This window comes from Cydia pomonella, chromosome 23 (assembly GCF_033807575.1).
Source record: "Cydia pomonella isolate Wapato2018A chromosome 23, ilCydPomo1, whole genome shotgun sequence".
NCBI lineage: Eukaryota > Metazoa > Arthropoda > Insecta > Lepidoptera > Tortricidae > Cydia > Cydia pomonella.
This window is the reverse complement of record NC_084725.1, coordinates 813,930-829,603: the sequence shown is the minus strand read 5'-3', so window position 1 is coordinate 829,603 and position 15,674 is coordinate 813,930. Positions and strand designations below refer to the sequence as shown.

The following is a 15,674-nucleotide window of genomic DNA, read 5'->3' as shown; positions in this document are numbered from 1 at the left end:
AACTTATTTGGAGTTACCCTGATAATTCCACATAGTTATAAATAAGATGAGTGTGAATTGAAATCTTGCTAAGTGATTAAAGCGATGCTAAGTGAATAAAATATAAATCGAAGAGAAATAGATACACGATCAAAATAGACCGACAATGACAGTTAAATTAGTTAAAAACAGAACACTGCAAACGGACTGCAAATCATTAATAAATAGAAAGAAGAAACTACGTCATTAGGCAAACTAAAAAAAAATCGCAAAGATGCGAGCAGCCAAAGAAAACACATCAGTCATCGCGCGACATTGACAATGGTAGGAGCCGGAATGCGAATGCGGCCTTGAGTCGATTCGGACGGACACATTTGCGCGGGAACGATCGATATTTCTAATCGATTATACGCACACGATTATGTTGGTAGCATTGTAATTGATAATTTGTTTATGGCCAGTTAGCTTCACGCGTGCTTTTAAAATGAACCTTGTCTGAGGGAAGTTAAGGTTTTGTTTCCAGGAATTGATGTCGTTATATTGATGTTTTTTTGAAAATAGACTGTATTTTAATTTAGCTAAGGCTTGTTTTTAAGAATGGAAAGAAAGAGGAAGCCTTCGTATTGTGAGCTTTTGAATATTGGTTCGAGCTGATACAGTATCGTTAAGTATATCGCATTAGTTTCAGTATGTGATATAAGTTTTGTTATAGTTAATAATTCGATTTTCTCGTTTTTATTTTATCAGAGTCGTGATAATAGTAAATAATATTCTGCAACTTATTTTTTGTATTTTACAAAAGGTACAATCAGATGCAGTAGGTAATGTCAGACCCCGTGTATGAAAGTTTCTAAACAGTGGACTTAGCTATCTGTACTGACTGTACATAGGTGTCAGACGCTTATAAAAGTGCCAATAAATATTTAAGATATTGTTGAGGCGACCCAATAAATCGGAAATTTAAATTCGGGATTTTTTTCGTCGCAAACTCATCAGATTCAAATTTGTGATAATCCTATACGAAGATTTGAAGGTTAATGGTTTTAAAAGTCAGATTTTGGGATAAACGAAGCTGTTTTGGGTCAGACAGGGTGAGCAAACAGGCACGTAAAGTGACACTTTACATATGACCTTGATATTGGAACGCGAAAATCCTGGAACAACATGTTATAATTTGAGACATTGAATTGAAAAAAAATATATAATTTTGCTCTAGCCTGCCGAAAGTTGGCATTTTATTGTAAATTGAAATATTTTGATATCGGCTCTTGTATTAAACAAATCGTATAGGATTATTTATTTAAATACAGATTTTTTCTTTAATAAGAATTATTTAAGATCAGACAACCCTATGTCTCTGACTAAGAGTGAAGGTAAAGAAAGAGATTGTATTACATTGTACACCCCCATCTACTGACACTACATGTTGAATAGCGAAGTATTGTTCCCCTATAGTGCTGCTCCTTAGCCTTAACGATGGTCCCATCCGGCAGAAAGCACGAAACTTGGTATGCATATAGCTTTTATGTTTATAAACATAAATTGAAGCAGAAACATGCAGAGAACTTACTGTTTCACCCCCTCCACTTTTATATCCCCATTTTTAGTTTTTATTAATTTTCGTAAAACTGTGAAAGCTGCAATAAACATGTCTATACTTCCATACTAAATCGAGCTAAGTAGCTACACTACTGATTTGAAATATAAAGTGAAGAGGATATGGTTGAATTTATTTTGTTTTAAATCGAACGATACAAAAGAAATGCAACTCTGTTCCATATGAAAATGGTTTAATTACCTTTAAAGCAATTAGTACTATGGGTAGGACCGTGGGCCTTACGAGGTCACATACATAGGAGGTGTAGTTTAGAGTTTTGGCTAGATAGTATAGTCTTCAGCACAAATTTGTTTCTGCAATTCGAAATAGTAAAAGTGACAAGATCTCACACGTCCAGTCTTTAACCTCAGTTAGATACTTAAGTAGTAGTTTTTAGGCTTTTATATTAATTTGTCTCATTTTAGACTTGGTTTGCATCGCACTGTTGTTCTTTGTTTGTATTGTATACCTGTTCTTTCCGTCTTAATACCTTTAGTCTCATGCATGTCTATTTCAGAGCACTTTAAGTACATAAACTTAAAGTGGAAACTGTTTTGGCAAATGTTCTGCCTTATTATTAAGATAAATGTGTTATTGATGTTGTATGTTTCCCAACACAATAAAAAAAATACTAGATTTAAAAGGACTGAGAAAATCTGACGTAAAGACTTTGTTTATAGAAACAGTCAAAAATACAGACAATTGCAAACTGTTTTTCCTCAAGTTGATTATTATATTTGATTCAACAAATTTAGATGAGACAGTTTCTAAAAATAACGATGTTATATATAAAATAACCACTAAAAAGGTATAATCCATTTACATGAATAAATGCGACCTTGGTAATCATTTCCTCGCCCGTATAGATAGCGGATCGAAGTAAGAAAATTATTATTAAGTATTTTGTGTAAACATAGATAGAAGTGATGCAACTGATAAGGCAATGAACGCACTCAGACATTGATAATATTTTATATGTAGTATTAAAATCATCGAAAATGTAGGTAATGTTGTAAATAAAAAAATAACGAACACAAAAATGCCAACTAAAGCTTCAAAGCGAAAATGAGTTAAGGTCCAGAGTTCAAAGTAAATTAGTGTTACCTATCATTAAAAGAAGAATTCTAAAATCTTATAAGATGTTACGGAAAATCCCAACAAGGCCATACATATATCTAATTCAGATTATAAGCGGACTTTTAAGTTCAGTTGATTAACTTGTATTGTATAAAGAATAATGCCTATGTTGGTATGTCTGGCTCTCGAACGGGCTTCTTTTGACGTAAGAAAACAGGGAACAGATGGTGTATTGCCTTTATGTCCGTGATAAAGCATCTGTCTTCCACGCACTTACGCATTTGTGGACTTGTCAAGAAGAGGCATTTGCTTATCTATGATATTATTGTAGCCACAGGTAGCTTTAAAAGCTTTAATCTGACAAATGTTTCACGAAAATCATCGAAGCCACGAATCAAGAGCCTACTTTTAGTTTGATTATATTTTATATGGCTTGATCTCAAAATTTAACAGTCTCTGACCAAAGATTGGCTTTCTGGCATTTGGATTTAGATTTTGGGTACTCCAATTGTGAATGTTGTGATGAAATAATGTTGCCGGATATTTGGAAAGAATATTAAGGGTCAGTTGCATCAACCGCAATTAACGGACTGATCCACGTCACTCAGCATTGAACTGTGAAACTTCCCATACAATAAAATTTAGCAAACGTTTTAACGTCAACAGATAGTTTGATACAACCAGGTCTCGGAACCGGTATAAAAAAAACCCGTAATAGCTAAATATTTTATGCTCTTTACGTAGTGTTTAGGTAACAATTTATTATATTGTCACATTAAAAATTCAATAAGAAACCAAAGAACGTAATAATACCGATATTTTTGTGTGGATAAATACCGATATCCGACTACTGAGTGCAACCAACCCTAAAGCGTATGTTTTGTGTAAATAAGCTCAACATTATTTATTTAATTTCGATGATTTTACGACATTGGTTAATGATTATGATTGACATGATTTAAGATCTCCAAAAATGTGGAGACTAGTATTTTCAAATTTTCTACAGCGACCTTGAAATAACTATTAACGCTTATGGAGACATAGCACTATATTGGCATATCGAAACACCCACTAGCAGAGTTTATCGTTACGCGAGGGGTCCTTATCAAGACCTTCGAATTCTACCGGGTCACGCTTATCAACTGTGTCGATTTCTTGGATATTGTAAAAAAAAGTGTTATTGGTAATAGTAGTGACTAATTATTAATTTATTATTACTATTTACATATAACCCAGTTTGATATTGCAATCAAAAGCTCGAAACATTTTATATGGATGAAGGAAAATCAGATAGAATGCATATCAAATATTTTTAAGGACAAACATTTATTTAAAATGATTTAAAGAATTCTTATTACAATATTTTCCATTATAAAAAATTAAACCTTAAATCGATTCAAGCTATCGTCAATACAGAAAATATACTAAATGTAAATTTTGAAATAGGGAAAGTTCATTATATATATTCATCGAAATGTAATGTTAAAAACTCGTTCTGTGGTACAAGTCATGTGTAACAACCGTGTAGGTAGTTGATTTGATTTAAAGACGCATGTGAGCGATAAAGTCAAGGCCGAACTTGATAAGCTCCCCGCGCATCAACTAGCACCAAAACCTGAAATTAAGTCAAAGATCCCAATCTCCCGGAACAAAATTCAAACAAAATTCATTAGCACTCGTTATCTATGTAATTGAATTTGTTAAAAAAACTCACAGACAATAGGTATCGTCCTATACAACCTCTGCGCGACCCGGGGACCTTGGCTCGCTCAAGGCACATCCGTACTCATCAGACACTAATGACTGCCGTCATTCTAAGGCTTTCATTCCGACAATTGTCGAATTAAACAATTAGGATGATTTTCGGTGTGGCGACGATGATTTTGGAGCTAATGAAGAAATAGCATGACAAAAAATTACATCTTTAGTTAGCAGAGTAATCGATCAAAGATAAATCTATCTATCAATCCAAGTAGGTATAAAGAAAATGATGAAGTCCAGTGTGTTAAGTGGACTAGTAGATAATACACGAGGAAAACGTGGCATTAATTTCCATAATGAAAATTGTAGGCGTGGCTTTATTGTTGCATAAGATGACAAGGAAATCAATAAAATCAATGGAATTACTGAATTGTAAGTACTTGTCAGTCGTAATGAAAAAATCTGCTTCAAATCAAGCGTTGATGAATCATTTATTGAACATATTTAAGCAATCCATCATTTGTACATGAACATGAACGACTAATTTATTGAACTCCAATTTTTAATTAGAAGGAAATCTTATTACCTTAAATAAGGCGGTACAGACTTATAGGAAACGCCCGATAGTAAGGAAAATGGCGTATCGGAGTAATTCCCAATTGGACACTTGAAACCACTTTAAATGGACATACTTTTACTGACTTATGCTAATAAGATTCGCGTCACGACTTTTTGAAGTTGACAGGAAAGAAATCTGTGTAAAAATTGCACTTAGAAAGACGCTTTTAACATTTATCGTATGAACAGGGACGTGTCAAGACTCAAGAATTGCTACGCAAACATCTTATTGAATAGGCATACTTAGAAACCCAAATACGTATTGAAGAATTCATTTATTTATTAAAGAGCTCTCCAACAAGAACACATTAAACTGCTCCTGCGCATGTTTAAGGCACTCTTGTCAGAATAAATAATTATATGTATACAATTAAGATACAGAGCTAAAGATAATACGCATGTTGATTTAGTTGAAAATCCGTATACGACTTAGCGTGGAAACAAAATTAGTCAGATAAAGTCAAGAGATCAAACCGCCAACGGCATGATAACTCAAATTAAAGCTTAATTTGATGAGCGTAAGAATCATCTCGAGATTAATCGCTACGCGGAACAAACTCGTGCATCGTGATTTTGTATAATGATCCCCGAACAATGTGTTAAACCACCGAATATTACCAGGCGTCATGACGTCAGGTAACGTTGAAGACTTCCGAAGCCTTCAAGGATGCTGATCCAATCGTTATTAAAGCAAAAACTCTAACCTTTTCCTCCTGGATGCTATGTCCACCGTTTTCGGAAAGGGGGGTGGAGGGCGCGCTGTATCCCTTGGGCCCGTCGTCGTGCGGCGTCATCTGTCGTTGCACCTCGTTCTCCTGATCGTTATGTATCCTTATATCTTGCAAACCACTTTTGAATTCGGATAGTCTTAATACGGACGGCTTGATTTCAGGCATTTCGTCGGGGTGTTCGTACCGCCTCAAGTCTGTGAGGTTGGTGGCGAGATGGCGGTGGTGGTCTAAGGGCGGAGGTACCCCTATGGACCTCAGGTGTTCTATGCTCCTGTGTATGTGGGAGTAGTTGTCGACAGGAATCTCCGCCATCAGAGGCGAGTTGTGGTAGTCCAGACCGCCCCCGTCCGGCCTGTAGTCGATAGTCCTTCCTTCCATCATCTTGGCAATTGAAAATGTCTATCTAAATATAAAGTATAATATCGTTTCGATCGTTCGATCGAGTGGTTATTTGGCACTATCTTACAAAAATATACGGTTTCTGTCTTCGTATTCTACGCTTTATTTTGGGTGTCATGGAATATTTCGAGATCCTCCGTTGAGATTTGGCTGGAAGAACAATAAATCATAATTTAAAAGAATGCTAATTGCCAAGTCTGAAATGTTGTCTTCTATCAACATCGTTGTACAATCGGGTATGAATTTATCAATTGCTCTTTAAGCCCGGTCATTTAAAACTAGATTTGACGAGTGAAAAAAGCCGGTGTTTTTTTTGTGTGGCAAGCAGGTGACGAGAGCCGGCGTGTAGGCTGTGTCAATGATCTAGCCCCTAGCCCACATGCCGCATCGAATAAGGCTTCGATAATCATGCGGCGTACAGGCGCGCTAACAATCAACAACGATTTTTATCTCATTTGCTTGTAACCCACCAACGCATCTGAAATTTCAATTAGTTCTCCCCTCAAGTATTTTTTTTTTACAAATGGGATTTGACTAATTGATAAAGAATTAGCTGCCTCTAACAACCTTTTTCAAGCCTTCGGTGACATAGTAGCTAAATCACACATTTTGAACGTAACAAATGTTAAAACAGATTAAGCCCATTTGAACGATTCGGTAGTACGTCTAATTACACTTGTGCCGGCAAGTGTACGTGTAGAGACCGGCATACACGGCTGTCAAAGATATAATTGCGCGTACAAAGAACAATATCATTTTGCCGTTGATGCTACCAATCTCCAAGCAAATATGGTTCTTACTGCTGTAGCTATAGGGGTGGATGGAGGAGTTGTTGGAGTAAAGTTTGTATAGGGCCCCACGGTTGATCGACTTCAAGATTCGTAATCATAATACTCGTTCGGGGCAAGGAAGTGGTTCGGTCAGTAATTAGGTTTTTGTTAACTATCCGAACTTGCCTATCTAACTTTTGACGGAGTTTAAAGAGATGACAGTTTTGATGATAATGATGATGATTTTATTGGATTTTTTGATAGATTTTATGACAGTATATTTGTTTATCTTTGTATAAAAACGTCAATGATTTGTTTAAAGGATTTTATGTGAGTAAAAAAAACTGGTGCTTTTGATTGAAGCGAGCTAGTTTACCCGTAAATTATTTTACAAAAAAAATACATATTTACTTACGGCAATTATTAATAAAGTATTTTGTATTATTTTTAATTACTATTGTTGCATATTTTAAAGACCAGATAAAATCAAGTTAAACAACTAATTTTTAGATTGATTTACAGATCAATGCAGCAACCAATAATTCTTTAAATTGGGGCATTTTTTTCAAATATTCGTAGTCGTGTCAAGAGCATTTTTTGTTAAAAAACTGTGTTCCACGCACTTTTTGTGCCGGTTGGTGACACTTCATAACTGGCTTACGATATTTCATACCTAGTGGACCGTGCAATACAAGGTTAGGTGGCAAAAACTTTTGCCATGGCGCGAGTTGCGTAAAAAAACTAATTCTATATGGTCACTTTAAGATCAATTTGAAAAAGACAACATTTCAGACAAAAAAAAAATATTTTTTTATGAGAGTGGATTCCTTGATAATTTAAATAAAAATAATGAGTAGTAAACTAAATATAAACAAAACAATCTTCCTCGCGATCGTTAAGTTTCATACTGCAATAAAAGTTAATTTAAAAATAACATCTCGGCACACTGTCCAAAAATATTTCCGTATTTATAGTCGGGCATCCAAGGTCGTCTGCGAACGAGGGATCTTACGTAAAGTTACCCTCTTACCCTCCCAGGGGGAGCCGGCAAGGAGTCCACCCCCCTTTAATTAAAAAAGAAAAAATCCATACCTGTCACTGTCCAAGTCTTCATACACCAATTATCACCATTTTAAAATCACAGTTTGTTCCTATCTAAATGTCACTTATTTTATATCACATAATAAAGGTAAACACTATGTCACAACACGGCAAGGCAGTCCAAGGCTTCGTCGCCAAAAATTCTCAAAAACACGAAAAACATTAAAAATAAAATTCGGAAAAAAATGCCGGCCGAAAAAACGTGCCGTGCTCTTGACCCTGCGGCACAATTATGAATGCGGCGTCGTTACTAGGATCAAAATTACCAGATTTTTTGTGCTCAATATTTTAGTGTGCTATAGGTGTATAGTTGTGGAGACCACATGTGGTGAGGGCGTCCCTCTCGCACTCAGGGATTCGCGTGTGCTCCGGACATGTGCTCCGAGCTTGCTAGCTTGATGCAGGCCAGCACTGACGAATGCAACTCGCCGCCTCAGACCAGCGCGGCAAAAACGAGACTGAAATTCAGATCTATAGTAGAAAAAGTGAACTACCGCGCGAGGGGTACACTAACACATAAAATGAAAAAAATCACACGGACGCTAACAACGAAAGACGCGAGCTTAAAAAAAATGGAGTGGGGATCGGCGGCGCTGTTCGCCGCGCTAACGCTGTCCCGGTCGCTCGCGAGCCGCACGCACACAGCGACGGCGCGGTTTAAGCGAAAAAAATGTGTACACATTTTTTTATTATTCAGAATTTTTATGTGTGTAAGTGGGCCCAGTGGAAGAAGGACGGCGCGACGCCGGCGGCACGCGATGCATAAGAGCAAGCGAGACGGGGTGCACGCCACGTGCTCGTCCCCCGGTATTAAATAATAATTAAAATGGCTACAAGATACGAGATGCGTGGTAGACAATTTTTTGGCCGAGCTTTTGGCTTTTTTGCGGTGCTTTTTGCGAAATCGTAAATTGGTGAATAAACGCCGATTGACACATATCGAGGTGCGCGAGGAGCATCGCGCCGAGAAAAAAAGCGAAGGCCGCGAAAAAGAAGTTATTGATTAAAGCGGGGTGTCCACGGCGCAAATGAGGGAGTCTAATTGTATGCAAGGGAACCGGTGTCGGGCATTTGCAAGTGAAATCGGCCGAAGCTTTGGAGATCGAACCAATATCGACGGCGAATGACGAAAATACTCATGGTTTCTTACACAGGATCCGTAATTCCTTAGTAATTAAAAAATCCAATGCATATTAGCGTGGAAAACATTTCCACTTACCTGCCTAAATTAAAACATGATTTTTTCTTCTACAAACTCACTCCTTAAGCCTTAATATCAAAATTAGCGAAAGGTGTTAAATTTTTACATTTTTCTAACTGATTCGAACTTTAATATACGTCAAATATTAGGTTTATATATTATACGATATGGATCGGATATGTCAGTGTCAAAAGTGACGTTTTTTATTAGACCTCATAATTGTCGCATATAAAAGTACGAATCAGGCCGTTAGTCTGTAGGTAAGGGCGTTTACGCCATAATGTATAAAAAAATGAATTAAATGTTTACTTCTATGCATAATTAAATAAAAAACACAGATTATTAATCATTTTGTCAACTTAGTCTAAATTGCCATTAGTAATTACTATTCACTTTTGTACACTTAATTATTTTACGAATTGCCTACGTAACTTTATTACATTCATAAAATTACTAAACATGTCCAAACTCGAACAAGAAAAAAATCCGACAAAAATTACAATAAATACCACGATAATTTTAATACCAATACAAATAAACCAATTTAAATATTCATAGATATCATTAAACCCGCAATAGAAGCTAATAAGGGCAGTGACACACAATCGTTGTTCATTGTATGTTTGTATGTATGGAGGGAGCCGGCAGATGTTCACTCAGTGACCGTGGTCAGGGATTCCGCGGACATCGGAGATTAAAACGCCCTAAAAAAGGGATTTCGTATCGGCATATTTTATTTCGGGACTTTTTAGTGGAATTGCATAAGTTCTGTTCTGAAGAGTATAAAACTGTAAAGATACAAATTTATTTGGAGAACTTAGTTTAATACATACCTGTGTTAAAATTACATTAGTTGTATTGTTTTTTGTTCCTGATAAATGTGACGGTATAGCTTATTGTATGAAATGCAATTTACTTTTTAATTTTTCTCAGGTGTAAAAGTAATCTACAGCTAAAAAGACATGCAATATCACTCGTATTTTATTTTTATTTTTTTGAATAAATATTGAAATATAAACGAAAATAATTTCGACCTATCTACGGATTTCGTCACACACATCAAATCACACAAAAAAATTAACAAACATCAATGCGCAGTTTAAGATTAAGCGTAAAATATTTAAAAATTATGTATAATTAAAATGTTTTATATAAATAATTTAAATTACCCTTTAAATTTAAGAACGTATGTTTTATTGTGAACTGATTTATTATAAATAAAATACATGGTATAAGAAAACTCTGGATGTAATAGGTATATGTACAACTAAAACAAGACGAATCTATAAGGGTTCCGTTTTTTGCCATTTGGCTACGGAACCCTAAAAACAAATAAAAATATTTAAAAGGAGCTACTCGTATTACTTGAAACAACAAAAACATAAAACTTAATTTATTTTTAAATTACCACGTCTTTAAATCAGTATTAAACGATAATAATAATTAAAAATGTTTCATTCCATATTTGAAACAATAGGTATATTCCATTCAATACTTCAGACAAGAAGTAATAAAATGAACTTCTAAAACACCGACATCTGCAGTCTCATACAAATCGGTTAATCAGTAAAGACAATATACAAAAGAAGATAGTGACTTTTTATTGCACTACCAATAAAGTTAAATAATAGGTAAACTTTCGATTTTACCGAAAAGCACAACGTGGTAAAAAAATGGCCTCCCGGTTTTCGTTTTTATGAGTTTTTCCTATAACTAATTCCATTTCTTCATAATGTTAAAAACAAGAAGCTAATGCAAACACTTCTTTGCAATAACTTTTGCTGTTAAAACATTATATAACACTTTTGTTTTCTAAAATTAGGGTTACGTCCAAAACTGAATAAGAAATGTCCTTGAAGCTATGATTTTTTACTCGTCTAAAACATGTTGACGTTTTTTAGTCTGTGCAAGGGTTTACAACAATTGAATGAAAAGGTTTTTTTTGATGCCAATTCACCTGCTTAGGGACGGAAGTCGGATGTTCGATAAGAATGTTTTATCAAATATAATTCATTATTTTTATTCAAATTGTGCATGATCAAGTGTTCCCACAGGTGTTGTATTAGGACTTTTGATTATATCTGATTTACCCCAATAAAGTTTTTTTTTAAATTGTTATAGGTCTCTATAAATACACAATAAATTCGTAAAAACAAAAGAAGGCATTGTCTTATTCATATATTACTTTTGAAATCTTTGAACGAAGGCAGATAATTGTAATTAAAAGGTACCTACTCTATAATCTATAGCTTCACATCTTGTTCGACTCAAAAGATAAAACCAAAGCTACAAATCGTTATAACATGAGCTAGCAACTGACGTGTGCAACTAATTTCCTACGTGTTCCATCATCACAAAACCTGTATTTTGGGAGTCCGCCATTTTGATCTACACGATCTATAGCTCGTCACTATAATCATAATTTAAAATTTCCTTGAACGGCTCAAATCCATACACCTCCACCATTGCTTGTTTCGATGGCATCGAGAATATTGTCGTGGTGCGAACGCGTCGATGGATAGTATTCTGGTAATATTGTCGGTTGAGTTAGTTAGAGGGGGTGAAGTAGTAGGAGGGGAGGAGCGTGCGAGTGGCCGGTGATCCATCACGCAAATGTTCTGAACCGGATTCGAGACGGGTTCTACAGAGTAAGACGATTTTTCAAATTGTCTCTTGAAAATATTTAAGTTTTTCGCCGGTGAAGTCATATTTATTAACATTTGTAATTACTTAGCTGTTTTAATTTTAGTTTAAGACTGGTAGTTAAAAACAGGTCCATATTAAGTTCATACTTCAGTAGATACAGAGACTAAACTGAATACGTAGGTAGCCATCCATACGTATTTTACGCTCCACTACTGGACACAGTCTTGGGCTATAGGCAGACCTTATCTTAACTCAATACGGATTGGGGACTTCCCAGACCTTGGGATTTACACAGCTGTATATTAAGCTGCTGCTGTGTATTTCACTAAAATATTTTTCCGAAAAGTAAGAGATGAATATCATTTATATATCGTATATACGTTCCAAAGGTCATACGAGAAACTCATTGGACCTAGCGGGAGTTCAATTCGAACTTCCAACCTCCAGCATGGAAGCCGCACTTTAGTATACCAATATTTTTTAAATAAATACGTTATACGGTTATATGATTGATATTTTTTTAAATGTTGCTTTTACAATTTTACAGGACCTAAAGTATGTTTTTTTTTTAATTATAGTTGGGCCACTTTATTTAAAATTGTACATTTTGCCCAGACCCCTAATAAAACATAAAACAGAGTATAAGGACGCCGACATCATTTTATAACTCCTTTCTTAGCAAACAAAAAGGCACACTTTCACTTTTAAAATTACACTTTTTCACAGGACAACAAAAAGTCTTTTAGCTACTGACCAAAAAACATGGGTGGTCAAAAACTCATTTTTTGCATTCAAAAGGGGTTTTCATACAACTTTTATTACTAGCCAAACAATAGTATGGGCTTTAAAAAACAAAGCTTCTTGTCTATGCACCTGGTTTATTTTTTATTTGAATCAACCTAATGTTTATTATAATCAAATAAGTTCCTTTTCCTGTCGGAAGATGTGGGCGCCTGTTTTTTTCTTAATTTCCATTTTATAAACACTCGAAATTATACTTTAAGTAGTAGTTTTAAAGTTGAAAGTGTTTTGTCTATTTTTTAGGCATTATTGTGGCAATGTGTTCCGATGAAGATCTTTTTGGCCAGTATTTATTCAGAATAAATTTGTTTTATGCAGATGTTTTTATTAAGGCTGATTCTTTCTTATAAAGAATAAAGCAGGTTATAAACATTGTAAAAAGACTGATTACTTAGATATAATGTTTTTAGTTTACTAAGTAACTAAATTTACGTAATAGCTATTTTAGACTGATAATGTAATAAATAATAATTGTGAAAATGGGTTTCTTGGGTACCTAATTTTTTTTCTACTTTTTCTTTTTAGACCTCTGTCTGCGGTCAATAATTAAGCTTCTACTTTATGAGTCAACGTTAAAGATACGATATATCTCTTCATAAATGAATGCAACTGGTCATATCTAATTAACTGTCTCGTCATTTCTGAAATCTTGAGTAGAATCTAAAACTGCATCCGCCGCATCGGTTCCCAGCATGACGCCGACACCATCTTTTGTATCACAGACCCTTATTTTTTTTTCATCCCTCAAAATGTTCAAATTTCTCTACCTGCCAGCATCCCTTATCTTCATCCGGTCCTATATCACTTCGCACAATCAACCCATCTTCAACCTTATTGTTAATAACTAGAATTTCTTTTTCATTGTCGATAAAGTGTACTTGTTTCGTTTGGTTCTGTATTATTTCCAGCAACATCTTGACAAGCATCCCTTAAATCTTAATACTTAAAGTGCCATAATTAGTTATCCCATTTGAATTCCTTTGCCTTTCAGTTAAGATTGATTTTTGCTTGGCATTTTCGGAGTTTATAGCAATCATTTTGTGATTAGGCTCTAGAGAATTTTGCTATGGCGTACACGAAAAATGTGCGTTTCCCGTAGTTTTGGAATTTATTAGAATTAGTGATCCCGCGGTGCCGACCATAGTTTTAAAGATTTTAAACTTTAACAAAAGATGGTTAATGCAGTGCAGATGTTCGGATCTGGTTTACATTTATGCTTTTGCACTGACTCTAAGTTTGTGTTTATTCTTCGAAATATACTTTTGTGTTTCATTAGACTTGCGATCTATTTAATATTGATATACATAACGATTAATAATGATTTTAAGACACCATTATAATTATTTTTTAAGGCACTAATATAATTATTTAAGAATTTTCTTAATACTAACAAACTATTGCAATATTCGTATGAAATCAATGTTTTTTTTTTTCTGTAAGTCTTAATGTATAATGCAGCTTTCTCAAGCTCAAGGCTTTACTTTAACCTCCCTCTGATATTTTATTCTTGGTTATGGAATTCTAAATATGTACCTTTAACCATAGAGACTATACATCTCTATTGTATTGTAGTAATTATTTATTTTAAGATTATTATAATGTAATGTTTACCCAGTTATTGGCTGCTGTACCTATTTATAAATGTTGTTATGTATTTTTCATGTCAATGTTGTATTGACTTGTAAAAGAGCCCTTAAGGCCTACTTGCAGAATATTTTATTTTTTTTGTATATTTTTTACTTAAGATTAAATTAAATCAGATCCGTATTTCAGTCCTAATCACTTATATGACTGCCGCAAAAAATCCTAATTTATATAAATCATAAAGAACAAGTCATGGCAATTTCCTCCAACCGCCATAATGATTTCAAGTGACGCAATTTATTTCGTAAAATTGTATAGATTGATCCCGTGCCATATTTTATGGCTAAAATCTGTGCTATTCATGCGAGCCACCTGAGCTACTACAAAGAAAAAACCTCCCCTTTTGGAGTAAAAAGAGAAGTTTTATTGTCAAAAAAAAGTCTCCCACGATGTAGTAATGCAGTTTTTTAGGGTTCGTTTTGAAACGGAAATTTTGTTTGTAGGATGATTCAGATTTTAGAGCATTTGATGAATAGTACGATAGCTGATTAAAATCAAATCAAATCATTTATTCCGCATAAAATGTGGTACATAAGTTATTTACAGGAAACACACATTTTACTAACAACTGGCATGCAAAATAACACAAAAAATAATATAAAATAACAATAAAGAACAAAAAAAACACGTTGTACTCTTTTCCAGTAACTTAATTTTCTTATTTTGAACCAAATAAAAGAACAATATAACATACGAATGTGGCATAATTGTCGTTGTTGATAAAGTGTATTTTTTGTGCTATTATAAAAATGTAAATTTCTAGCCAAGTTTCCATAATACGACCACGATTTCGGGTTACAATTCAAATGATTTATTACAAAAAAAATTGACTAAAATAAATACCTAAACGTAACGTATTTTTCACTTAATTGCTATCTACAGCAAAAATATGAATATACTCGTTTCATAAGTCAAATCGATGTGTTTTCTGGAGACTTGGGTAAAAGTCACCTGAAGACATGTCAGGGCACAAGCCCACGTTTTTTGCGACAAAAACTTAAAAAGCATTACGCCCCTCATTGTCACGGAACCCTAGAACGCACCCTGTTTCTTAAACATATCACCGCTTGCCCGTCTGTCTGCAGTTTTATTGCTTCGATCTACTTCATTGTCAAATGCATTGTGCTATTAAGCTTTCAGATATACCTTTTTGTCCAAAATTGTATTTTTTAGCATTTTTACTTGGCCAGAATATAAGATTTTGGAATCAGAATCTAATTGTTTCCTTTTCAAAGATTTGTTTGATCCGACATGTTTTTGTGTTACAATGGCATTTTGCTTCATTTTGAGTCAATGCAATTTTGTTGTTATTAATGTTATTATCTACTGTGACATAATAGAAGTAAATCATCTTATCGTGGTGAATAAAACAATAGAAAATACAAATTCTATCAATTAGGATGCTTATT

At 34.4% G+C, this 15,674-nt stretch overlaps 1 protein-coding gene across 5 annotated transcripts in view; it reads right to left on the bottom strand.

The window, feature by feature from the left end:
* LOC133530545 (zinc finger protein rotund-like) overlaps window positions 1–15,674 on the bottom strand; it is a 256,082-nt gene that overhangs the window by 37,740 nt on the left and 202,668 nt on the right. Inside the window, exons 1-2 of one of the 5 annotated variants that reach the window (XM_061868496.1) lie at window positions 7,965–8,220; window positions 5,677–6,252 (exon numbers count right to left, since the gene is read on the bottom strand). The exons of the other annotated variants lie outside the window; for them this stretch is intronic. Of the exons in view, the coding sequence (XP_061724480.1) occupies window positions 5,677–6,084 (408 nt within the window). The 5' untranslated portion in view covers window positions 6,085–6,252; window positions 7,965–8,220. Of the gene's footprint in view, window positions 1–5,676; window positions 6,253–7,964; window positions 8,221–15,674 lie in introns of those variants that run through there. 5 annotated transcript variants of the gene reach the window in all.